This window comes from Patiria miniata, unplaced genomic scaffold, assembly GCF_015706575.1.
Source record: "Patiria miniata isolate m_02_andy unplaced genomic scaffold, ASM1570657v1 HiC_scaffold_3, whole genome shotgun sequence".
In the NCBI taxonomy this organism is placed as follows: domain Eukaryota; kingdom Metazoa; phylum Echinodermata; class Asteroidea; order Valvatida; family Asterinidae; genus Patiria; species Patiria miniata.
This window is the reverse complement of record NW_024037069.1, coordinates 29574103-29600825: the sequence shown is the minus strand read 5'-3', so window position 1 is coordinate 29600825 and position 26723 is coordinate 29574103. Positions and strand designations below refer to the sequence as shown.

General features: G+C 42.2%; 1 protein-coding gene across 1 annotated transcript; it reads left to right on the top strand.

Annotated features, from left to right (window-relative positions):
* The first annotated feature begins 521 nt into the window (after positions 1 to 521).
* LOC119737615 (vitellogenin-2-like) lies at positions 522 to 24396 on the top strand. Its single transcript, XM_038212074.1, has 31 exons — positions 522 to 637; positions 1698 to 1727; positions 2137 to 2172; positions 2638 to 2807; positions 3049 to 3183; positions 4385 to 4501; positions 5058 to 5228; positions 5784 to 5932; positions 6499 to 6637; positions 7235 to 7392; positions 8150 to 8321; positions 8702 to 8941; positions 9644 to 9892; positions 10360 to 10577; positions 11187 to 11278; positions 11775 to 11899; positions 12337 to 12501; positions 13094 to 13286; positions 14050 to 14224; positions 14847 to 15032; positions 15955 to 16045; positions 16455 to 16661; positions 16846 to 17022; positions 17455 to 17631; positions 17896 to 18024; positions 18580 to 18739; positions 19268 to 19515; positions 20811 to 20988; positions 22100 to 22225; positions 22856 to 23031; positions 23435 to 24396. Exons 1-31 carry the CDS (start codon positions 598 to 600, stop codon positions 23591 to 23593), a joined length of 4788 nt encoding a protein of 1595 aa, XP_038068002.1. The 5' UTR covers positions 522 to 597; the 3' UTR covers positions 23594 to 24396.
* The last annotated feature ends 2327 nt before the right edge of the window (positions 24397 to 26723 follow it).

The window sequence follows — 26723 nt, the reverse complement described above, 5'->3', positions numbered from 1 at the left end:
AGAGAGAAAGGTTCCTATACGGTCGTGTATGGTGCTTTTATCTCATTAATTTTTTTCATATTTGTGAGTAGCCTCTGCCTGTAATGTCCGTAACGATCGGATTGCCCACTGCATTCTGCTCGGAAAAACACTTATACTTGGCAATAAGAAGCTCAAAGATCACAAAGTGTTTGTTTAACCAGTCACTTTTTCAAGGAGAGATTATCAAAAACGATCAGAGTTGTTTATTGCACTTCATGGATTGTTCCAAGGGCATCAACAAGTCCATTATCTCGGCGCATGCTAGAAACTTCCTGACCAATCACAGGCCAGCAAGGCAGCAGTGGGCGGTCAGCCCACACTCCCCTGACCAATCGGATTTGCAGAGCTGCCAAAAGTTTGAACCAATCACAGCGCGGCTGGTGCCAGTGTGGCTCTTGTACTTTGTAGCTGTTTTTGTGTGTGCTGATTTCTTCTGCTGTCGGACTCAGAAAGCAATTGTATGCAAATTAAGCCGAAGAAGGTGTATAAAAACCGAGGTGGGCTCTTGGTTTGGCCAGAGACGGAGATAGAACAGTCACTTTATCTTTCATCTGTCTACGGATTGAACAAGAAATCATGAAGCTGCTGCTCATCCTTCTAGGCATTGCCTTAGCAAGTAAGTAAACTTTCCTGCAATCCTGCTTGTTCTGAAATAGTTTTTCGTCTCTAGTATTAGAATTTAAATTTCACAGTCAAAGTTCAGTTTGTAAACAATTTGGTTTGTAAAACAGCCTTGTTTAGTTAGAATAAAAGTGGAGCTTTTGTATGTTCATAAATTGTATTCTAGACAGATTTTTGCTCAAATGATGTTATTAGCTTTAGAGACAAGTAATTTAGCGAACCAAGAACTTTTGTGAAGTATGAAACATGGTGTTTTTAAATTTTAAAAAATAAATGATATTAGTGTAGATGCACATTCTCATCAAGATAATATGCTTAAGGACTCAATACACTCATTGTGAAAAGAAATATGAAATCATGGTTAACGTTTGTATCAGTGGATCAGATCTCAAATTTGAGGTTTACCACTTTATGTTACGTACCTCAAATTCCCCTTTATCAGTCATCAAGCTTCTTGTATTTTGTAGTTGTGCATCAGACGATTTAGCAACTAGCTATTTTCAATTTGAAGATTCCCACATCAACTGCTCTTACCACGGGCAGTGAAGTATTTGTACCCTGAGGTTGAACATGGACAAATGGTTCCAGAGTATGGGCACTGTGCCAAGACTTTGAGCTGATCAGATATTGATGGGGCAGTTGACAGTGAATTTATGTGTGGTGCAGTTAACTTTGTGGAGCTGGTGTTATACTGCCCTCATTTCACTGAGAAATTAGTTGCAGGATATTCAGAGCAAACCTCTTTCTGCTAAAAAAAAGCTTGTGTATAGTTTTACAAGATTTCAATTAAACTTTAAAGTTATTTTCGTTTTTTCTGACCTGCTCACAACAAATGTCAGTGTACGTGTAGACTCTCAAAATATTTGCAATAGGCACACACCAGCGGTGTTTTATCATGTTGACTGTTATATTCAATGTTACCGGTATTAAATGTGTTACAAACTTGATGTTTGGTAGAACCAGCTAATGTTTTCTTGTAATCAAACTGTATTAAAACATATTTCCCAATTTACATTGTAAGTAATTCCGAATTATTGGTATCTTTGCTTATTTAGATGCCGCAACGACCATCACCCAGAACAATGGTATGCATAAATTTAATTTTATCAAATTTTTAAAAACTTGTTTTCCAAATTTCGCTAAATGTGTTTCAACGGTGTCAATTCTTCATATGCTTATTTGAAATATGCTAATTTGAAATATTTAAATACACTATGCAAATTTGACACAACTGTCCAATAGGACTCATTATGAATAAATTAACTCAGTTGGCTAGTCCAATGACAGGGAGAGGGAGGGGCCTAATTAGTGACATTGATGACAGTGGATAGACCATGAAAGGTTTTGTTGTTTCTTGTGTGGCAAATTCTTACCGGCTCCGGAGAAAAAAAATCTATGCTGAATTTTTTTAAGGATTTGGTCATTAAAAATCTAACAATGTGTTCCTGCTTCAATCTAAGAGTCATTTTGGTTTTCTCCTGATTGAAATTTCAGATCTGGAGAGGAGTATAACCATCCACAGAAATACTCGTAAGTATTCCTGTCTTCGATTTTCTTCGAGAAAAGTTGTAGTAATCATAATTATCCCCCGACTTTGAATTGATTGTACTTAAACAAATTTTAAGAAGATGCACAGAGATATTGAAGCGAACATCACTTGATTTTATTTAATCATCTTATTTTGCTCATCATGAATTACCCGATGGATCAACTGAAAATCCCTTGTGCTGAGGGATTTTTCATCAGACACTTTTCTGAATTCTCCAAAATCCAATAGGTGTACCATGCAGACAAACTAGTGGCATATTCCTTTGACTTGAAACCTTCAAATCAGTTAGCTATTTGTCCCCTAATGATAACTGGATGTGAAGATGCACAGTTTTTCCTTTTTCCTTTCCTTTACTATTCACTTTCCCAATAATGCTGTGCTTCCATAGTGTGCCAAGTACCCTGATTACACACATACACCTGTCCTCATTTTTTCTTGTTCAACAGCGGAGAAGTACCCGACCGAGTTCGAGCTTGGCAAGTCCCACCGGTACAACTACACGGCCGACATCAGGAACAGATTCCCCCAGACCACCAACGACAACGAGACGGTGGGACAGAGGCTGCAATGCATCGTGGAGATCTACCCGCTCACCACCACCCTCTGGAATATGAGGGTGAGTCAACAAGGGGAGAGATGGGGTGATAGAAGGGGTGGGGGAGGGGTGGAGGAGGGGTGGGAAGGGGAAAATTGGAAACCTTGGCAACTATATTCTATCAAAATTACCTCTGAGTGTTGTGTTAAATGTGAACCTCAGACCTATTCGGTGGTTAAACATCTCACTACTATGTAAGAACTATGTAAGATCATTATTTCAAGTCAAAGTTTCTGTTAATTTTGTTTCTTTCTTCCTTCAGTTGGTTGATCCGACCCTCTTTGAGATCAACGCAACCCACGACAAGCCGGAGAGGATGGTCAACTCCACCAAGGTGACTGAGGAACTGAGAGAACTCCTGAAGTACAACGTCTCCTTCCAAATCACTCAGGGAAAGGTAAAAAAGCTTCCAAAATTTCAGATTCTTAAAAAAAAATTCTTTAAAATGGCTGCTTAAAGTAGCTACATGGTGGGTAAAAAAGGGAGTTACAGACAATTTTCGAAAAAGCTGCTGAGTACAGTTTTCGCTAAGCACAGAAAATGTCTGCTGAGCAAAATTGGGTTACCAGCCAAAATATCATGCAGCGTGTATTTTGTTTAACTGGTACCCTGCAGATTTCCGCTCAGCACTTAAACTAGTTGCGCAATAGTTTGCCGCTTATCAGCTCCATGAGTTTGGCACGTAAAGACAAACAACATTTATCTAATGCAAATACGTGTCACATTTTGAGGACTTCATGATCTTGATAATCTGTTTTTAAGTTTGTCACGATCTACTTATAGGTACTTTTTTAAAACCCTGGGAGATGGAGTTTTGGAATCGGCCTCGCCCTCTTTAAGGACAGACCTAGTTGATATCTGCCGCAAGATAAAACTCTCATTAACCCATTAAAACTGATAAAAGATTACTAACGACCCATTGTCATCTTCAAATTAGCACTCTAACTCAGGACCCTTGCACCTTACCGCCAAATTTTAATGAGCTTGTTGATGCAAACATTATCAGGTACTTGAGATACTCTGTTAACAGTTCACACAAGTTTGTGATTGGGTGTTGTGAAAAAAAAGTGAGCCCTCTGTGTTCAAATAGGGCCAGTTTTATTCAGTTTGTTTCGTCAGAATATTTAGTTGGATCGTTTCAATTTTTAAACATTTTTGCGAAAAAAGCTGGATTGAATAAAGATCCAAGTGTGAAATGAAAACAATCTGGGATTCTGCGAATTTCGTCTTCTCAAAGTTTGAGGATAAGATCTCAGAGGCATTTCTTTTGGTGTCTGAGCGAGTCGCGTCAGCACAGTGGTGCGTTCCTCGGCTTCCATTTTTATGACCCAGGGTCAAATTGCACCCAGATTGATTTCGTGATTAGTTTTTCAGTCCCTGCCCAAATTTTCCAGATTTTCCTGAGAAATTTGCCCCCCACCTCTGCATTGATCATGTGGTCATTATCTTCTCTCCTACCGGCTTCTAAAGGCAAATTAGTTACAGTGCCATTGTTGCAAAATGGAATCCGTGGTTTCTTTACCAGAAAAAGATAAACAGTCTTCATAATGATGGTCACATAATTGTGTGTTCCTGTTTTTCTTTTTACCCATCTGCAGATCGAGACTGTTTGGGCCAACAAGCCGGAGGAGGAATGGATCGTCAACCTCAAGAAGGGTATCATGAACATGATCAGTCTCCAGATGGAGAGGGATAACGTCTACGAAGTCGATGAGGTAAGTTTTCCCCGAAAGCAAAAGTCAAGCCTGTTCCAGAGAATGCTGTGTATTTGTTCATCATATTTAACTTTTGGCATACAGTGAGCCGATGTATCGGCTCAAAATGGCGTCCCCTAGAGACATCGTGCATTCTTTTAATTTCCATCTAATTAAGGAAACTAAATCCATACTCAAAGTTACAAAATGGCTTTGTGAACCTACAAAATGAGTTACAATTCTCCAGAGATACTTCTGGTTACAGGTTTTTGTAAGAAACTGACACGTCAGATATCAATACGAACTGCTGTCAATGTTCTCACTCGCATGACATTCAAATTCATCATGACGTCAAACTGAGGATATCTCAGATAACAAGTTGTATGAAAAATTACGAAAGAGAAAACATGTACTTTAGACTTCTTTTGCAGGATCTGGTCAAACTCCATGTTATAATTCTTTGCATTGAGCACTTTCTTGGGCACTTTCCATTATAGAAATTTTAAGTTGACCCCTGACCTGACCTGGCTTGACCTCACATGACCTCTCGTATCTTTCCCTACCTTCACATCAACAGGAGGGCGTGTCTGGCACCTGCAAGACCCTGTACACCGTCAAGGAGACCCGCAACGAGGACCTGATGACCATCCTGAACGTGACCAAGGTCCGGGACCTGACCAACTGCAGCAAGACTGCCTTCAACAAGCTGTGGACCTTCAGAAGCCAGGACTGTGAAACCTGTGACAAGGTTAGTGGCTAGAGACAGTTTGGTTGCCGTGGGGGTTGGGTCTGCACATAGGCTCAATTTTCACGGAGCTCAGCTAAGCAGAAAGTATAGTGATAAGCAAAAAGCTACAGGAAACCAGTCACAGGCAATGTACCCCACATGAAATGTTGGCCGGCGACCTGCTTTTGCTTAGCAAATATATTTTGAGCTTTGCACATTTCTCAAATTTGAACAAATATAAAATAGCTCTGGTTCAGCAAAACAAATCTTACGAAATTTCATCTGAGAATTATGCACGGCCACAAATTTACCCTGGACACTGTTCAAAATAGTTCACTGTGACAACTAACCATTTGCTCCTGGGTGGAGAGAATTGATTGAGGAAAAGTGTCCTGCTCAAGGACAACAGAGCCGGTGCTAAGACTGCATTTGAATCAGTTATTTTGTGGCTATGGCTAAGGTGTAACCCAAGACAACAATGTCGCTGAAGGATACGGCCTATTAAATCTCATATCAAGTCCACTGTCATAGCCAAGACATGAAATAACTTGTGGCTTTTTGGGGGTTTGATAACAGAACAAGGATACCATGGAGGCAACCGCCACCTTCAAGTACAACATCACCGGAACCAGGCAGAGGTACATCATCAACGGTGTCCGCTCAGATGCTCGCTACGTCTTCTTCCCCATGGGCATCAAGGGCGGATCTGTCTCTGTCCAAGTCAAGTAAGCTTTCAAATGTACTGATCTCTAAAAAAAAAGTGGCAAAGTGTGAAAAAGTTTTTAAAAAAAGTGTACAAATTGGTTCGGCTGAAGCAATTCTTGAAAAGTGTCTGAACATAAAAAGCGTGAACCTTGGACCAACAAGAGCAAATTTGATCAAGGAGCGGCAGTTGACTAGTACTTGGCTGATGTGTGATGTATCTGTGCATTAATGTTAAAGTGGAAACGTCTCTCGTTCAACGATTGTCAAATTTCATCGCGGAACTTTATTCAGTCCTGGTTCCCTGGTGGACATTGCAATGCCTACGGCTGCTGAATCCAGTAGTGTGACCAACTTCAATAGGCTCGTCCCAAAAAAGTTGACTGGACGAGTCAATCAAGGTCAACAAATGTGCCTTCAATTCGGAAGTTCTTGATCAAACTTGTACCAAAATATCACATACTTGTTAGTGACTGGCGTGCATTCAAACAGTCAAGCATGAATAGATTTAGCAAAGATTCCTAACCTTTTCCTCGGCCCGACTTTGACATTATATTGTCGCCTTTTTTGCTCATCTCCCCCACCACAGCCAGAGCCTTCAGCTGATCAACGTGACCACCGATCCGTACTTCGAGAAGTGCCCCACCCAGGAGTCCCGCGGCGGCCTGACCTACAAGTTCCCCGAGATCGTCAAGGTTGAGGAGGAGATGCTGAACACCGTCAACAAGGTAAGAGCTTTGACCGCCGAATTCAGGAGTGAAGATGCTATAGACCTTTATCATGCTGCCACCATTTTCGTCATGTTCCCGGTATACAATAACAGTACCTGAATGAGTAGTTTTGGGCAAAAAGGAACCAGACTATTTTTTCTTCCAGCCTCGCTTTGGTTACGTTGATTTGAATGGGAAAAATCAAGATGGCCGCAACATGATAATGGTCTATTGTTGTAGACTAAGCCAACAATCGCCAAGCTTACGCACATTCGCCTGAGGATTTAGTGGTTATTTCCTGTATGATTCTAGACTCAAGTTTAAGTCTTGGGTAAATAGCTTTGCACAGTTTAAAGAGAGGTTTCCACTCTATGCCTAGTACTTTGTTGGACAATTAATAGATTAATTTGCTTGATTTAACTGGAAACTACTAGAAAATAGAAAGAGAAATTCTTGAAAAAATGAGCTACTCCTGTGTGCTTCATCCTCATGTTGACAATATGCAGTTAACTTTTTACAAAGGCTCAGTTGTTTCAGAAGCCCAATTGTGTTTTAATTTTGCTTCTCAACCCATCATGACCTGTGACATTTCGCCCTCCCACCTTCCCACATCAGGTCAACTTCTTCCTGAAGAAGCTGGAGGAGCAGACCATCAAGCCCTTCACCATCGACACACCGAGCCACTTCCTCCTCTTGGTCAAGAGCCTGTCTGAGGCTGACTACAACACCCTGGAGGACATGTGGAACATGGTCCGGGAGAAGCCCGAGCAGAGGTAAAAGACTCGGTGACTCACTAAGTCTAACTGATATTTAGACTCTCGAACTCACTCAGACTCCACTCAGCTGTCCTTCTCAGTATTACTAGCTCATTTAGATCCAGCTGAGCTGTCTTTCTCAGAATCCAGCACTGACTCAGACTCAGCTGAAATGGCTCAGTAACTCATTTTTGTTTGTACTCACTGAGTTGCCAAAAGTGATGTGTTGTGTCTCTGTATCTGTGTGTTCCTGTCTCTGTATCTGTGTGTTCCTGTCTTTGTGACTAACTCATTAACTCGTCTCACTTACTCACTAACTGACTCAAATGAGTCACTGAGTGACACTGTCACAGTCCATCTCAAACCAACTGATGTTGAATTCGCAGAAGCGCGGACTGAAGCGTGGAAACTTTTCCCTTCTTTTGCCCTGTGACTCGCTCATTAACTCATTCACTGGCAACCCTTCCCCTTCTCTCTGATGCAGTGTTAATTATTTACATATTAAAAATGATATATGCAGGGACAAATTCCACATTTCCTCAAGATCCCTGAAATAACATCATACAATATTGCAAAACTCAAGTCTTTGCTTCAGGCCTGCGTTCCATTTCAGTGTTCACCACAACACCTCAGCATGCCTTCTTTGAAATCCTGGAATTTAAAAAACTTCAGCCACTGCCCTTTGAACTATTGTGGATCCAACACTGAAAGATTTCTAGTATTGTTGAAATTGACAAACCATGTTACCTTCCCCCCCTTTCTTTCTCTCGTTCAGGAAGTGGCTGATTGAGGCCATCCCCTTCGTCAACCAGGAGGAGATGACCCAACTCATCAAGGAGCTCATCACCTCCGAGGAGACCCTCCTGACCACCGAGGAGAAGATCACCATCCTGCAGAGGATTGGCTTCATCAGGCAGCCCACCGAGAAGACCGTTGAAACCCTCCGGGTATGTTGGTCTTAATCATTTTCAGACTGAGGTTCCAGTGTCACACCGAACAGAAATGAGTAGCGAGCAACTCAAGTTGGCTGCAAACAGTTGATCTCTTACTTCGACAGGTGTAATCTCTCCTAATTATTCAAACGTCAACATAAATTCAAATCTTAGAGAAAGATTAAAGTTCAGTCTGAGTCTTTGAAAAACATTGTACAAACTCTAGTTTGTTTTGGATCTTCCTCGTTTTTTCTTAATTCCCACTTGCATGCTTGATCATCGTTACATATAAGTAACGATGATTCGTTACATATAAGTAACGATGATGCAGCTTCCTAGTAGAGTGTGCTATCAACAAGATAATTCATTTTTGTTTTGGTACTTTTTCTTTGCAGGACATCTGCGAGCACAAGGTCCTCCAATGGCACCACAACACCAAGGTCAACACCACCTACGTCTACCACCTGGTCCGCATGCGCCACTCCTGCTACCGCTCCCTGGGCATCCAGATCCACGCTCTCAAGAAGATGAACAAGTTTGTCTCGCCGAGCCTCGTCCATACCCTGACCGTCTGCGAGAAGAAGTTCTCGGAGAGCGTTTCTCTGACTGAGTGGGACCCAACGGTCTACAAGCAGGTCAGCGCATAGAGAACTTGCTTTATTAAAAGTCAAGTCACAAGTCAATTGCAGCTCATCTAGTCTCACGCCCATTGACAAGCTTTTCAAACAAATTCTCACAAAGGCATTCCTTTACAGACCTTCATACTCTGTTACTTGCGACTTGTTATGCAATCAATTTGTGATTAACCCCGAGTTGTTTTTGTACACCAAAAAAAGTGCTTGTCAAAATATCAAGAGTTGGGCATTGGCTTAGTTTCCCCCAGACTTTTCCTGTGCAAAATTAAAAAGAATAAAGGTTTTTCCTACAAAACATGTCAGGCAAAAAGGACTGACTATTTAAACCAATGTGATTTTCAATGCTCACCATCTGGAAACAATGTCCGGAAATTTCAAAATAATCCTGAAAATCTTTTGAATAAGCCGGTTTTTATTGTTAATTTTCAATTTCGTTCGATTCTGACAAAAGAATTGAATCTTAAAATGTTTCTCATTACTAACACGGTATCACTTATCCATGAATTGGCGCACAAGTATTGCTATAATTAGTCTAAAAGTAAGAGTTGCATTACCTTAATATTTGCCTTAATGTCGACTGTGGTACAGGCATTGAACCAATTTCCCGATGCTGTACCGCGGAAGCAAGCCTCATGAATTATCATAGTCTAAGCTTTGTGAGACATACCCGAACCGAATAGCGTGGTTTGTCACCCTCTGTAGACGGTGGCCAACCGGATCAGCAAGGAAGTGGGCGACTACCTGACGATGGAGGAAGCCCAGACCCTCCTGGAGACCACCATCAAGACCAAGGTGCGCGAGATGTGCCTGATCGCCATCGGCCAGGCCGGCCTGCCGGACCACATCACCTACGTCCAGCCGATCCTTGAGCAGACCTTCACCAACCAGACCCGGGATGTCAGAATTGCCGCCTGCTCGGCCATGAGGAGGATGAGGACCATCCCCAACAAGGTAGGGATTCTAAGAGTTGCAGCTTCTAGGAGCTTAGTGCTGCTCTGGGCGGTGCTGGCTTTTATTCCACAAATGCAAGAGCCCACCTTTTGTATACCTATTGCTCTTTCTAGAGGTTGCAGGTTCGAATGTGGTCTATATAATAGACCATGGCGCCTCCTTCTCTTAGGGATAAGTGTTACTAGGTTCTTGAACGTGCATTACACAATACACGGGACCTGCGGCTTTGCGCCCCATCCGATGGGCGAAGCAATAATGGTAGAATGCCTTGCTCAAGAGCACAAGCACGATGTTCCCACGGTCAGGCTTTGAACCCATGTACCAGTCGAACACCGTAACCATTGGACCACAGCACCCCACAGAAATTAAAAGTTTTCAGGTTGAGACCAGAAAAATGGAACAGACAGTACATCTTTAAACGGGAAAAAAATGTTGTTTACAAATCCTTCCCCCGCCTCTATTCTCAGGTTCTGTCCGTGACCCTGCCCCTCCTGCGCAACCCCTATGAGGACTCCGAACTCCGCATCACCGCCTACCTGGTCACCACCCTGACCACCAAGCGCCCCTCCGTCTTCACCCTGATTGGCCAGGAGCTGAACCATGAGAAGTCCCAGCAGGTCCGCAGCTTCATCTACTCCCACCTCAAGATGTTGTCTGAGAACGTCGAGCCCTGCGAGAAGGACAAGTAAGTCCTTTTTATTGCATTCCCCGTGCTCTTCAACACATTTGATTTTTTTTTATCTTAATACATTTAACTTGTATGTTTTATTCTATCAAAAAAACCCATCCTATTTAATTTTGTGGGGTGTCTGCAAACCTCTGAATTAAAAAAAAAAAAATTTTGGTCACTACATTTTCTATTTCCTGATGAATTCATGAAACCATAGAGAGTGCTTGAACGGTTTTGGGCGGTACAGGGAGTAACAGGTAGGGCAGTTTGGGGCAGCACAGGGAGTTATGTGTTTAAAAAAAAACTATGCAAATTGTGCACAAAAGATTAAATACAGTTTCAGGGGTGAATTTATCATCAATTTCCAAAGATTTAAGCAAGAATTTTTCAACTTTTGTCTGGTTTCACAAGTTGTCCAGAATTCACTTATTGTGACCAATTGGGTAATTTATTTAATCAAGGAGAATAATTTCATCACAAGTACTTTTGTACAATTTCACTAAGCAGTGGCTACCCCTTTGTAGATCACAGTTCAAAAAAAAAAATCTGCGTCGACTCACACAGACCAACTACTCCAAGAATACTTACCAAAACGAAATACCTTAATATTACATTCTCAAACAGAGCCATCGCTGCCCATTATGCCCTTGTCTTCACCAAGCCTTTCAACCGTGGACCAACCTACTCCAAGGTCCGCATTGTGGGCACCTACGACCGTAAGTATCAAGTGGTCAGAAAATTATATCAAGTCTTTCTCCGAGAAATGGTTGTGTTTGAGTCCCACACAAGTCCATCACAAGCCGGGTCGGAAGCAAATCACAAGGCTTTTGCAAGCCCAGTCACAAGAGATAGGTGACGAACGGTAACAAAGGAATGCTTTTGTCACAGGTCATTTGAATAGCTTGTGACATGACTAGAGACTTGTGATGGACTTGTGATGGACTTGGGATGGACTTGTGATGGACTTGTGATGGACTTGTGATGGACTTGTGATGGACTTGTGATGGACTTGTGATGGACTTGTGATGGACTTGTGATGGACTTGGGATGGACTTGGGATGGACTTGGGATGGACTTGGGATGGACTTGGGATGGACTTGTGAGGACTTGTGATGGACTCGACTACACCGCTGCGCAGAATTGTGCTTTTTGATAAACAAGAGAAGAGCATATTGATACAAATCTTTTTCAACTCTATTTTCTTGTCATCAGATGAGACCAAGCTTGGAGCCAATATTCAGACCCGGACCATTTTCTCTGAGGGCGAGCTGACACCAAGCAGGACCAACGTCGGACTGGAGGTCGACACGTTCGGCAAGAAGACCGGCATCGTGGAAGTGAGTACAATCAAGGCGTTGCCTCTTTAACAAGTCTTTAAGCAGCTTGAAAATTCAGTCCGAGTCAGTGTAGTTCAACAAGTCCAAATTCTGTAAACGAGGGTCAGAGTCTAAGTTAGTAAAAGGATTAGCGTTAGGGTAGCTCCATTTGTGTATCTGTTGAGTGCTGGTGTCAGTTAAGTTACTTCATTCTTTTTTCCCATGAAGACAATGGTTATTTGGAACTTACAAGAAATAAAGATTTTGGAGGTATTTTCAAATCATGTCAACCTCACCTACAGTAGAAATTCACTCCTAAACGTTTAAGTGGAGTGTACAAAAGATTGTTTCGTCTATCGGTCATTTGTTCGTTTTTAAAAGTATATTTACAACTTGTGAAAGTTCAATAAAAGGTCTCTAAGGTTAAACATCTTCCTACTTATCATCTGATGTCTTAGGTTGAGGTGAGGACCAGTGGCATGACCAACCTCCTTGAGAAGATGTTCGGTCATGAGGGACACTTCTACAACCGCAAGAGCATCTTTGACCTCCTGAAGGAGAGCAAGAGGAAGAGGCGATCCAGCAGCAACAACGAGGAGGAGCTGAACAAGATCAACGAGAAGGTAAAACCCACTCTCTCCTGCCAAGTTTTGGCCGATTTATTATGCTCTTCGTGAGTGTGATGTGAGGCAAGTTTGATTTGCGTAGCTAGGAACATTTGCAATTATCTGAAAAATTACCTCCTGAGCTAAAAGTGGTGGGCAGCTGTGTTAGTCACACAAAATCAACTAAAAGTCAGGTGGCACTTAAATGACTAACTAAATATAGAGAATACAATGTGCATGATGCCCTTCTTCGTTGCATCTTATAAAGTAGTTGTAGCTACGAAAGCTCATACACATTTTATTCTTTAGTTTGTCATTTAAGTGCTACCTGACTTTTATCTGCTCGTTAGCTCAGAACGGAAAGTTTGCTCAAAGGACTAGTACGGATGTCATGCGCGTTTGATCATATTCATATGGAATTTGCGCAATATAAATGTGTAAATGATTAGTAGATTGTTACGGATGGCAGTCAATCGCAGGTAAGCAAGTGGGAGTAAAGTGTCTTGCCCAAGGACACAACATACTGCCAGCAGCTGCATTCAAACCGTAACTGCGAGTCCACACTCCCGCTCACGCCTTTCACTAAATCCCAGCTTTTATTTTGGTCTAGGTGAATCCATACGAAGTTACCCCCGAGGACCCGCGCCTGAGGGTCTACGTCAAGATGATGGGCAACCGCGTCTTGGACATGGACGTCAACAAGGACTACCTGACCACCCTGATCAAGGAGGGCAAGTTCTTGACCGACTGGACCAGCCTGGATGAGGAGCTGGCCAAGAAGCAGATGTTCAACACCACCAAGGGTGAGACGGGTCTCCACTTTTTTTTCGTCCAGCAAATGTTTTTTTTGTCCTCAAAATTTGAATGTAGCCATTAATCCCTGTACCGCCCCAAAAACCACCCCAGCACAGTATTTTCACAGAGCAAATACAATTTAATACAATATGGTACAGATTCTAATGGGCCTTATTCACGAGTTGGCCATTTTTGTCGAGTTCCCTGAATGTATTTCATTAATTGTTAACTATTCAATGGGATGGCGCCAGACTATTTATGCAGGCACAATGTGGCCTTATTTTACTGTCATTTCTGTTTTAAATCTGGCTTTAAACATTAGGGAACGTTTAATTACAAATTTGAAATTATTCATTGAAGCAGACTGGAATGAATTAGTAATTAACTTGCTTTCATTTCTCTACACAAGTTCCAAAAATCAAGATTTTACCTCACTCTCAATCCAATATGGCCGACTCGTGAATAAGGCCCATGGCCCTCTGCTGATGATCTCAGTTTGCAAAGAATCATGAGTGAGAATTGCAGGACTCACGTGAACAGAGCAAAGTTGCCAACTTTTCCACATAAAAAATAAGGCCAAAGAAATGTGTTGACAGATTTTGGCCATTGCGTAAATGGAATGTTCGTCTGGGCCTACTTCAAATTGTACATTGTTGATGTGAAATATGGCTTAAAAAATGCAAACGTTAAATTTTGTGTCTGTGTCGTTTCATCATGCCACTCGCATTTGTGTAACTTCTCCTAAGTTGTCTTGTTCCTTGCGCACCCCAGGCATGGTTCTGATGGACTACATGTTCCAGCACCCGACCATCATGGGTCTGCCCCTGTCTTACAACACCACCGTGGCCAGCATTCTGAGGGTCAAGATCAACGCCACCGTCCAGGCCCACCCATCCCTCTTGCTCAGCCAGGAGACCCTGACTGGAAGCTTCAACATCACCCCAGAGTAAGGAGCCTCTCGATCTCAAAATGTTTTTCCAAACCTTGGTTTAATCCCCGGTTCGCCTTCTATAGCTCTAGTCTCATGTAGGTCCCTTGTGTGAAGCCAGAGCTGGAGATACGAAGTCGAGGTTTCAAGAAAAGCATTCGCTTTTCTCCTCCAGATTTGGCTTCAGTCGGGATAGAGTTTCTAAAGTTGCCATCTTCTCCAGTTTCAGCTTTAGGCTATAGTCTCATGTGCATCCTAGGCCTGGTGTGGAGCCAAAGCTGGAAATAAGGTCAAGGTTTCAAAAAATCATATGCCTTTTCTCAATTCTTGCCTTCGTCTCCAGCGTAGGGTTTTGCTCCAGTTGTATGGGTTTTTAAACCCTAATGTGGAACATGCAGGGTGTTTTGGAAACCTTGGCCTCATCTCCGAGTTTGGCATCATAACTTTCGCTTTGCAGCTCAAGGAAAGTAAAATGCCCCTGTTGAGTTCAGCAAGTCAAATCTCCACTTAACGCACTCGAAAAGCTGTTGTAAATCCATTTTCCTATGTTCAAGCATTCAGCAACCTCTGTTTCTTCGGTTTTGTTACGAGACACATTTTTGACCCCTCTTCCCTTCCTCCATCTCCCTCCTCCCACCAGGGTTGTCGTTAACGCCGTCTTCAAGATGGGCTGCCACATCCCCCAGATCAAGTTTGGCTCGGCCATGAACACCACCTTCAACGTCACCCTGCCCGTCCACACCAACGTCAGCATTGACTTCACCAAGAAGAAGTACGAGGTGCTCTTCCCTCAGATCGAGAGGAACTTGACCTTCCTGAACTTCACGTGAGTATACACCAAACTGGTTCCTTGTTTAATCAGGTAGATCCTTTGTGGGTCTAATCACTTCGAAATATCAAATGAACTTGAGACAGAGATCTCTTGTAGACCTTTTTTTTGGAAGTTGGGGTAATGACAGTAAATTCTCCTCACTGCATTTGCAAAATGTTGTTTCACCAGAGGGGCGCTCAACTAAAGAGAATTTCTGCGTGGAACATATTTTCTCTCTAGGTCAGTGACGTGACTGTCAAACACTAAACTCTTTCAACATGTAAACTTTAGAGATAAGGCCAAAAAAAAAAAGTCTCCGGTTTCTGGTATGCGCGCGCGTCGCCGTAGCCATGCGCGTCGGCAAAATGAAAAAGTTTTTTTTTCAATACAAGATGATGTCTCAAAACCGCCAAACTCACTGGTTTGACTGGAATTCTGCTGCTGCACAATTTTAACGTGTTTTTAGATGGGGTTATGATCGAGAATAAGCTTTATGTGGCCTCTATGGACTCCCATATATTTGCACTAAGTTTAGTCGGGCACCATTTGCAGTCATCAGCCGACATTTGAAGCCAAAAAAAACAAAAAAAACAGGTAAAAAAAAAAAAAAGCCGCGTCGCCGCACCACTTTTGGGGCAAGCTCCATACCAGAAACCGGAGACTTTTTTTTTTTGGCCTAAGGAAGAATTCAGATCAATTCCTTATTATACGATGCACCGAGGATCGCTCTCTCACTTATCTCTGAACCCTTCTTCTCGCTTAGTCATAAGATGTACAAAATACTGAATTTTTTACAAACAATAAATTGATGAGGTAGGGAGAATTCAGATCAACACCTTTATACTAAATGAGGTAGGGAGAATTCAGATGAATACCTTACTAAATGATGCACTCAGGAGGCTCTCTAACTTATCTCTCAACCCGTTTTCTCCCTCAGTCACAAGCTGTACACTTTCTGGCAGAGGAAGGACGAGATGGAGAACCAGACCATTCTCAACACCACCCTAACCAACAGGAAGCCAGTCCAGGTATTTTTCATTTTTTTTAATATTTGGTTCGTTCTTCTCCTAAATACTCCGTACGAGACTTTTAACAGGAGGCAAGGTATATGGACATTTTTCTTGCAATTCAGTTTCAGCTATTTCCACATAAGCTTGTTTGCGGTTACGATTGCAGTTTTTTAGATTGAGTCAAAACAGGTAACCAGTCAAACTCTTATAGCGTGTATATTGCTTATTGACTGGTATTCTGCCAATAAACGCTAAGCACACAAATTTGCTTAGTAATATATTCTGTGAACTTGGCCCCTGCAGTTCTCAAATCAGTGCCATCAGTAGAAATAAATGGATTGAATGTTAGAATACAGATACAGTGTTGAAATTTTTTTAGCAACGTTTCCTTTTTTTTTTTTTTGGTCACCGTTTTTCCTCCTTGCAGAAGGTCTTCTGCGTGGAGCCCATCAACGACACCAAGGTGTGCATGAACGTGACCTTTACCCCGCGTCTGGGCCAGCCGACCTCCCCGTACCATCCCCTTACCGGACCCAGCTGGCTGTCCATCTACAACAACAAGACCTTCTGGGCGCCCAAGATGATCAAGTTCATGTACCACGTCAAGAACCCCGCGAGCTGGGAGACCGAGAAGGTAAGAGGACTATTCCTCCGTCTGATTATTAGACTAATCTGCTGACCACAATAAGACGCCGTTACTGAGGTCGCACCAGTTTGGCACCTTGCGATTTCTTTGCCAAAAATAAGAAATTACAGTCTGGGAACCAGACTCAAATACTTCAGTCGTAATTGATCATTGTATTGCTCCGGTTTTGTAGAATGTTGACCTCATCATGACCACCACCGGCATCAAGCGCGACCTGACCGAGTACGAGAACATCACCACCTTCAGCGTCCGCGTCAACCACCCCAACAAGAGGATCACCATCCAGACCACCGACAACCAGCACCCGACCTGGCACAGCGAGATCACCGCCATCAACAAGGAGGGTGGGGTAAGGCGTCATCTCATTCTTTATCCAGGACGAGTTGCTGACAAGTTTATGCGCAAGCCCTTTGCACTGGGTACTAGTCGCAGGATTCTAAAATCCTGAGCAAGTTTGTTCAGAGACCATAGTTGACCATAGTTCGACCAACTCTGATCGAACGCGCGCTGGTTGAGGATGGTTGGACTAGTCTAGTTGACTATTCAGGACCAGCTTGCCGCAGCTGGTCGCGCCACGATTTATAGCTGGTTATCAACAGCAATTTTCATAGCGTAGTGCAGAAGGGACCAAGTTTTAACAAAAATGGCGGGAAATAAAAACTGCGCGAGCTAAATTTCAAATTTCATTGCATAGGAAGGGAGGGTCTACTACTGGAAGTCTACCCTGCTGGAAACTAATTTCATTTTCTGTTTTCTTTTTTAAATTGTTTTTTTTTCTCAGGAAGTTGACGTAGAGGCCAAGTGGGGCTACCCGCGTACTTACACCCAGATGATCAACAACACCGAAAAGACGTTCCACCGCGAGTACTTCTGGAAGATCAACAGCCAGAGCTGGACCTGGAACAACACCCGCAACATCACCATCTACTGGGCTGAGGTGCCATCGTGGGTCAAGAATGTAAGCATCCTTATTCCTTAATGTCTTCTTTCCCTTCATCAGCATCCAAGCCCCTAGACGGTTTTAAACGTATTTATTCCCTTATTGACTAGACGCTGGAGTGGTTCTGATGGCAGAAGTCGATCTTTTGACGTGGTTGCTTCCTAAGTGTGTAATTGAGTGTCGATCTCTTCACATTCTCAGTTCAAATCTTTGGACAAATTAGTTAGGTGTAACTCTAGAACGCCAACCTGAAAAAGAATATCATTTAATGTTTGGTTCTAGGTGACCTGGCTGACCAAGACCTATGTCCTGCCCATCGTGCTGGAGACCGTTAAGAAGACGACAGACACCGACTTCATCGTGGAGCCAATGATGAACCCCATGGTCAACTCAACCACTGTCTCCCTCAAGGTAAGCCTCTTTATTTCAACTTTGAAATCAAACATTTGTGTTTCGTGTGTCATACATGTTTGATCTTCAGTCAATAATTTGTCACGCAAAGAGTTTTTGCTGCAAAGGGGAGATTATGTGAGTCGGGAAGAGGTTTGTTTTTGTAATCCTGAAAGTAAGTTGGCCATCAAATTTGGTGTGCAAAAGATATCAGTCTTAAGTCAAATTCGTCAAATATGTCAAAACATCAAATATGTCAAATATGTCAAATACATCAAATATGTCAAATACATCAAATATGTCAAATACGTCAAATACGTCAAATATGTCAAATACGTCAAATACACAAATCAGTTCAAGAAAGTCATAAGTATGGTCATAAGTTATAGCGGATGAGCAATGACAACAGAATACCTTCTGTCACAGATCATTTCAATACCTTTTGTCCTGTCTTGAGAATGATTGATCCGTGAGAGCTTGACTACGACCCCGAAAGGTATTGAACCCAAAATGAATAACTCATTATTCCAAGTTGTTTATAATTGTTGATTTCTTTGGTTTTTTATCTTTGTTCAGATCAAGACCAACTTCACCATGGACATTGAGATCCACCTGCCCATTGAGAAGATCACCCTGGTCAACGTGACGGTTCCCGTCAACACCTCCGTGCTGAACCGCAACATTCCTGATGCCGTGAACACCATCCAGAGGCGCCTGACCGAGAAGTACCTGTCTGGTACGTTTGACCCAGTCGGGCTGTCTTGTATCAATTTGTCAAGTCGCAAATGGAATTCGTACTCGAAATGTACACGGCTGTATGTGGCCTTTTTGCACAAACAATGTGCATCCAGTGGTTGGTGTTCAGCACCAGTACGATCTTCAATCCAAGTATAAAGGTTTCTGATGATGACTTGGTGGGTTACTTTAGGGATACATGCAAATGATCCTATAAGCCTTTAGGGGAGTCAGGTTGGCGTAATGGTACTTTTCTCGCCTTCCACCATTGTGACCTGAGTTCGAATCCCGCCTGGGTCAATATGTGGATTGGGTTTTCAGTCCCTACTTGATTCTGTGGAATTCCCCAGAAAATCTTAAGGATTTTTCCTCCCACCTCTAAAACTGTCATTTCTTCTCATTGTCTTCTCTCTAAGTTGGTGTGATGTTTCCTCTGGGATGCTTTACCGACTATAATGATGCAAATGCAGATGCAGATACAGATACCTTTGAGTTCATGTTCCATTTGCTATTCCAATCCCCTATACAGGCAACTGCACATACAACCACACCGGCAAGTTCATGACCTACGACCAGGTTCCCTTCAAGTACAACCTGACCGGCAGCTGCCCCCATGTCCTGACCAAGGATTGCTCTCCCGAGCAGCGCTTCACCGTGCTGGTCCAGAACACGCGCCAGTCCAACCAGATGGTCCGCACCAACCCCACCGTCACCGTCTTCATTGACAACCACAAGGTGGAGCTCATCACCCAGAACGAGGGCGAGGTCTACGTCAAGGTAAGAGTTATAATGAGGTCATCATAAGTCAATCACAAGTGATCACAAGACAATCACAAGTCAGTCACAAGTCAATCACAAGACTTTCACAAGTCAAACACAAGTTGATCAGAATTCAACTACAATTCATCACAAGTCAATCTCAAATCAGTTGCAAATTTAATCACAAGTCAGTCACAAGTCAATTGCAGTTCAATCGCAAGTCAATCAGAAGTCAATCACAAGGTAATTAAAAGTCAATCACAAGACAATCACAAGATCATCACAAGACAATTGCAAGTCAATCAGAAGTCAATCACAAGTCAATCACAAGTCAATCACAAGCCAGTCACAAGTCAAATAAACTGTGACCGAACCATTTCATTTACACTGTGCATCCCTCATTTACTTGTGCTTGACTTGCGATTGACTAGTGAAAAATACATATCTGTGCGAATTCTCAACACAGATATTATTTCCAAAACTCAACTGGTATAACTTTGGAGACCGGGCTTTTTCTACCTTTACCTGTACAACTCAGGAACTCCTTTCCAGACGAGTTGATGGGATTGACACTAACAATATCATCTCCCAAACCTCGTCAACATTCTCGTTCTACGAATACTGTATTAACCCTTTCCTTACCATGGGCGACTTTTGTCGACAAGAAGAACCCCCCTGCTGGTTCGCATGGGCGACTTTAGTCTACCAGGAAACCACACACAGAACACCCTCAACACAGATATATTCACTACTTTTCAGAAAAGCGGCATGTTGATATGTTTGCCCACCCATACATCAACCATATACCAGCTGAAAGAGTGTTTTCAGATCGTTCTAATGGTGTAATTTATTCATAGTGTTGCCATTACAAAAAAAATGAGAAAAGTGCTTGAGAAGTATCCACTCACAAATTGAGGTATGGAGTGCCATTTGGTCATGTGGTGAAATGGCTTGCAGTTTGATAAATGGAACCGGATGAACAAACAGGCATAACTTTCTTATATTTACACATATGGACTTCATTTTTACATCCGATAAAAGAGTAAGGTTCAATGAACAAACTTTACACACAACACCTATGATTTAAATCACTTCTTGGCAGTGAAAATCTGGTTTGAAAAAAGTGAGTTTTGGACTTGTGGTCATTTTGTTCACGCTCTAGTGATTTCCGCATGACTGGGCAAACAATTTGGTCCTGGGGAGAGCCAAGTCAATAAACAATGTGGGTATGAAAGGGTTAATGAAGCCGCTGCCATAGTCTTCAAGGCTAGTTGGTTTCACACACCCTCTTGTTCTCCCTTCGCACACTTCAGTACAATGGCATGGAGGAAATGACCCACCACGACTCCTCCCCGCTGGAGACCGCGGTCGGAACCATCGAGCGCAACCGCACACACATCACCATGAAGACCACCATCGGACTGACCGTCGTCTACTGCAAGCACAACGTCACCACCTACCTGTCACCGTGGTACGTCAACAAGACCTGCGGTGAGTACATTTTTCCGTCTGTTTTCAATTCATCTAATTCTTTCAGAGTAATCGTTTTTTTCTTGTTCTGTTTGCATATAGTGAGCCAGTCAATTAGCTCAAAATAGCATCCATTAGAGCTTGTATATTAAAGGGAATATACATCATTTGCTTTTGCTGTAATTTTCAGAAATGGATGGAATTGGGGGGTTGGAAATATATAGCAACTATAGTTACACTGACTTTTTTGAGGTTTTGGGTTCGAAAATACTATAAAAACCAAGAAAAACAATCATTTTCCTGTAGTCTGGTTCCCTGACTCCATATAAGAAGAAACAGAGCAGTTTACATACATTGGGGAATTGTAAGGTCAGGGAACCAGTCTAGCTGGCTTGTACCCGTTCATAGGTGTGTAATCGATTGCAAACAAGTGCGATGGTCTATTGGGGCCAGTATTTGAAAAAAAAAGCCAGTTTTTTCCAACGCTGGTCGGCCGATCAGCGTTGGAAATTGATACAAAAATACCACTTTTCTTGAAAATGACAGTATACCAGGTGCCATGATTTTACAGGATGCTTTACACTGTCATTCACTAACAGTCCAGCAAGGTATTTCAAAATGATTTGGTAGTTTTATTTTTTGATGTTTGCAAATGTTGTATTTTCCTTTAACTTGATAGTTGTAGCGCATCGTTGTAATTCTGCCTAATGACGGTTATTACGCACTCAAAAAGTAAAAATGTCTTGTCAGTCTCACTTGGACAAGATAAACAAATATTGTTTGTCTAACTTTAAATGGTGTGATTTTTTGATTTACATTTATTGCAATATTCCACTTACTAGCTAAATGAAAAATGTGGTCAAGATTTGATAATGGAAATATGAAAATCTTCCCTTTAAAATAAGTTAATGATAACAACGCAGTGCAACTTTTGAGAACTTATCTTGCCTCGGACAACTTAAAAAAAGTGCACACCCCAAACAAAATAAAATAGAAATCCAATTTTGTTTATGACAGAACAGTTGTAGTCAGAATGAGAGACAGAAAAACATTACTTAGGCTCTGACCTTTTATCCATTGTAAGTTTATGATTAATATTTAAGAAAACAATTCTTGGTTTGTTGCACCCCAGGTCTTTGCGGTGACTTCAACGGCGAGACCTTCTTGGACATGAAGAACACCAAGGGAGAGGAGGTGAAGAACAGCACAAAGTTCGGTGCCAGCTGGCTGGTACAGGGTGATGACTGCACGGACCACAGTGAGTAGTTGGGAGCCATCTTGGACTGGGTCCCTGACTTCTAGATACTGTGTTGCTTCTGATTTCTCCGTTTGTTTGTTAACTGGCCTTTAAAAGAAAACACAACCTCACTCTCGGTGTTCGTAAGGTTTTAAACGTTGTTTTTTTATCGGTCTGTGTTCAAAAGGGTTTAAAACATGTTTTTGATGGGTCTGTGTTCCGAAGTCGAGTTCTCTCAGATTTTTGCTTCCAATTCAACGATTCAATCCTAATGAGAACCTTTCTCAAGATTGTCTTCCAATTGAACATCCTTCATGTAAATGTTATTTATCACAATGAAGTTTTTGGCAGTGCCAACTAACAAATTAAGACATATTCTAATTTATCACTGATCCTTTATTATCCACAGTTGTAATTTAGGAATTAGTATGTACTGTCAACGTTGTCCTAACAACAGATCATTGAACGCTCCAGTGATTTTATTCTTAGGAAAACCCGTTTTTAAACTCTTAAAAAAAACATGACTTTTAAATCTTTTCATTTTTCGCATCAGCCTTTTCAATCAGTTTAAGATATGGTTGAGATTGGAGCGAGTAACTCCAAAGTTGTCTCTGTAACTCAAAAGATTGTGTTTTGATGCCTTGTTTGCAGCCTGCAAGCTGACTAAGGAAGATCTGTACGCCCTGCCCGAGATGGTCTACCTGGCCAACAAGCCGGCCGTCTGCTTCAGCAAGGAACCAGTCAAGCTCTGCCCCATCGGCTGCAACAACGAGTCTCCCGAGAACGTCTTCACCACCGCCTTCGTGCCCACGAAGCAGTTTGTCAAGGTAAGACCCTCTAAAAAAAATGGGCCCTACATTTTTTTTTGGAGCAGAGGGCTAATTTAGGAAATTTTGAGGAAAATGAGCCTAGGGCGGGTCAGAAATTGCCTCAGATCGCACCACAGAGCATTTTTCAGGGCCCTTGAGCGAGCCCGGAACCCCGTAATTTTTTGGACCCACTTTTTGGAGGACCAATTTTTTGGGGGCTCCCCAAAAATTGTGTTCTGGATCCGCCCTTGAAATAAAGCCTGTTGTTATTAACACATTGAGTGCTCCCTTCCAGAAAATAAGATCCCCTAGGTTGTTCCCCCTCCTCCCACCCGAGATTTGGACTAAGCCTCTGCTGATAGATTAAACGTGCCAGTGTGTACATTTCTTAAGAAAACAATCTGATTTTTTTTCCCACCAGGTTCCATTCTTCTGCATGGCCTCTGAGAACGTCGAGGAGACCAAGGCCCAGATGAAGACCCGCAGCGAGCTCATCAAGTCGCAGCCCATCGACCTGTACAGAGACATCGAGCTGCCGCATGAATGCAAGTGCACCAGCGACTGCAACACCAAGCAGTAGAGTTGTCGTGCCTTGTCGCAGCTGCGGAAACGGACGTGCTGGACACTTTAAAAAAACCAAACCCTGACTAAAGATTACTCGGACTGTATTACCTGAAGAAACTGTTTACGATAGCTATTGCTTTTGTTTTAAAAAAATACCTCCCTAGGAGGGATGGATTTAAGAAAAGAACAAAAAATATGTGTAATTTAAAAGATTGATTTTGTTGGAATGGTATTTTCTGAAGGCTGCATAGGGCCAATAAATTTGTGTTTGTAAGAAGCTAATTTGTGCTATATAACCAGTATTATCCTGTAATGTTCTTTACTGTTTTTCTCTAACTGACTACTTTCTTTCGTATCTTTATATTTTGGAATGTGTATCCTTTCTTAGTGAACCATTTAGAACTGCCTTCTTTTCCTTTTTTCTCTTTTACTTCTCGTCTTCTTAATTCCTTTTTCTTCTCTTCTTAAAGTTTTTATCACTTATTTCTTTCCTGTCCTTAGTGACTTAAACTTTTATTTTTCCTGTCTTTTCTGTCCAATTTAGTCATTCAGCCAAAAGTACTCTTTCACTGAACCGAAAACTAAATTCCACGTAGTTCTGTAGAAGTAGTCGAATGAATCTCCTTTCTTCCCCAGTAAATTCATTGTCAGTGATGTAGTTGGGATAGAAGACCACTGTAAAAAATAAAGGCACTTTGTACATTGGCCATTTGTAAGGTTGGAGGTTTAGAGGTTGGAGTTTTGTGATGAATTTGTAGAGAGGGAATGTTTAATAAACAAAATGTCAGAATTAAAAGCACACTAATTCCAGAAGTGTAAGTTGTGATTTGCTGTAGTTGTTAATCGACTTGTATGTTCAGTACACTTCAGCAGTGGATCCAGAGGGGAGCGCAGCTGGTGGCCCCCCCCCCCCCTCCCAATTTTCCCTGTTTTTTTTTATTGTTTTGTAATGTATGTCTCGACTTTTTCCTAGTCCGAAAATTTGAGACTTTCAATACTGTGTATGAAAGTCCCAAAACTTAAGGTATAACATGCAGTACAAGAAAACAGACTGGCACCTGAATAAACAACCAAGTCCAACAATGTACTGCATCAATCAACTGTGCCAAAAAAAACATGTGGCAGGTACCGGGAACTAGTCTCAATTTACTACACATTTCTTTATAGTCAGCCACCAGACTAATGTCTTGTCAAACAGTTGGACCGTGGTTGGACATGCAGTCTTTAGTCTCATTTTGAAATCACTTGACTTCCATCTCATGTGCAAAATACTGAAGAAATGCCTCCTTTAAAAATTGAATTGAGTCGGCAAACTTGGTTGGTGAAATACTGGAACTAGCACTCGAGGTCTCTGTCTGTATTTCCCCTGATTCTTCTGTTGGTATTTAATCACTACAAAGACAGAATTGTTCACCTACATGAGCAAATAATATGTCCGCTTGTATGTTCAGATTTCGCCGCCCTTTTGGGCGCCCCTCCCCCTCCTTCCTTCGCTTTCCGTAAATGCTGAATTCACCTTTCAAAACTGAAAAAAACTATGTCTTACTTTTGACGCAAGAATAACTCTGTTGTTTACCAATGGAATAAAAGCAAAATGTCCGATCATGTAAAGAAGGCACGGAGCGAGTTTCATCAGCTTTGTGCGAGAGGGTGAGATTTAAACGCCATATACGAAAAAAAATGTCGATACAGCGCTGGAGACGGTGGCGAAGGCGCGCACAGTGAAAGCTTCTGAAGGAATGCAGGATCGCCCCTGATGTCACTGCACACCTCTTCGATCTTGTGTTGCGCCAAACGATCGAGGAGGGTGTAATGACATCAGGGGTGATTCTGCATTCCTTCAGAAGCTTTCGGCTGCAGAAAGCGCCTTGCTGCCAAGTGGAAAGTGGCAGATTCTGAACGTGACAACACTCCTTTTTGTTGTTGAGTTAATCTCTGTTGTGATTTGACTTGGGGGGAAAATGGAACTAAAGTATAGAACTTGCAACTCCAAATACCACATAATATTTGGGAAAACCGAGAAAATGTTCCCCTCGGTTAACCACCTTGCACTATATTACAGGGAAAGCAGGAGAGAAATTTAAAAAAAGGAAGGAAATAAAAAAAAAAAAAAGATACAGCAAGTTAAAACTAATCAACCTATCCCAGCGCGTTCAATCAAAAATTCAAATTATTTCTAAAATGGAACACCTTAAAATCAAAGACTCGACTCGAAAGGGGAAGGCTGTTACTCAATTACATTTTATAAGCGCGGCGCGTGGGGGCGCTGCCACGCGCGCTAGTATGTACAGTTTTGGACAATTAGTGTATTTCGGCCATGCCACTTTGCACGTGTACCGCCAACGTCAATCTGACTGGGACAAATTTGACAGGGAAAAAACAGTTCTCGGTTGCCTGCAGCGGCCGACGATGCATACGAGCCTTTATCTGACTGTAATGGCCATGGACAGACCGTACTGGACTCATGGAGGTTGATGGAAACATTTGCCGCTCAAACTGCAAAGTTTCAAAATGGCTGACTCGCAATGGATGATGTGCGACCAGACAGATATAGGCCTTTCCTTGGAAGTTTGTGGCGTGCTATGAGCGAGTTCGACCCAACAAGGTAGGGTTTAAATTAGGAAAGAATTCCATACTGGGCCACCACTCATATCCCTTAACATGACCTAAGAAGTACCAAAAGTTGTGAACCTGATGAAGAAACACTATTTAAGAAGTGCAAAAATGATTTTAAAACACTTTAACTTTTTTCTGCCATGGCCCATGTGCAGGAGCTCTGAGTGGTGGCCCAGTATGGATTTTTTTCCCCTACACATTTCCCATACTGAACCGCCGGACTAATGACACTGAATGAAGAGGTCAGTCTTTTCAAATAGTTGGACCATGGCGGCGTGGGGTCTGGGGCCTGCTAAGGGCCCCTGAGAATATTGGATTCTATAGCCCCAGTTTGAAATCACTTAACTTCCCTCTCAAAATATGTAAGCAATGTCTCCTATAAATATTGAAGAGTCGGCAAACTTAAATACTGAGTACCTTTGCTTTGCCCAACGGAATTTTGGGAGAGTTGTGCTGGCTATTTAAGAGTGAGTAATGATGGCCTGAATTTAGTTTCGCAAGTTTCAGAGCACTCCATGCCGGGAATGTGC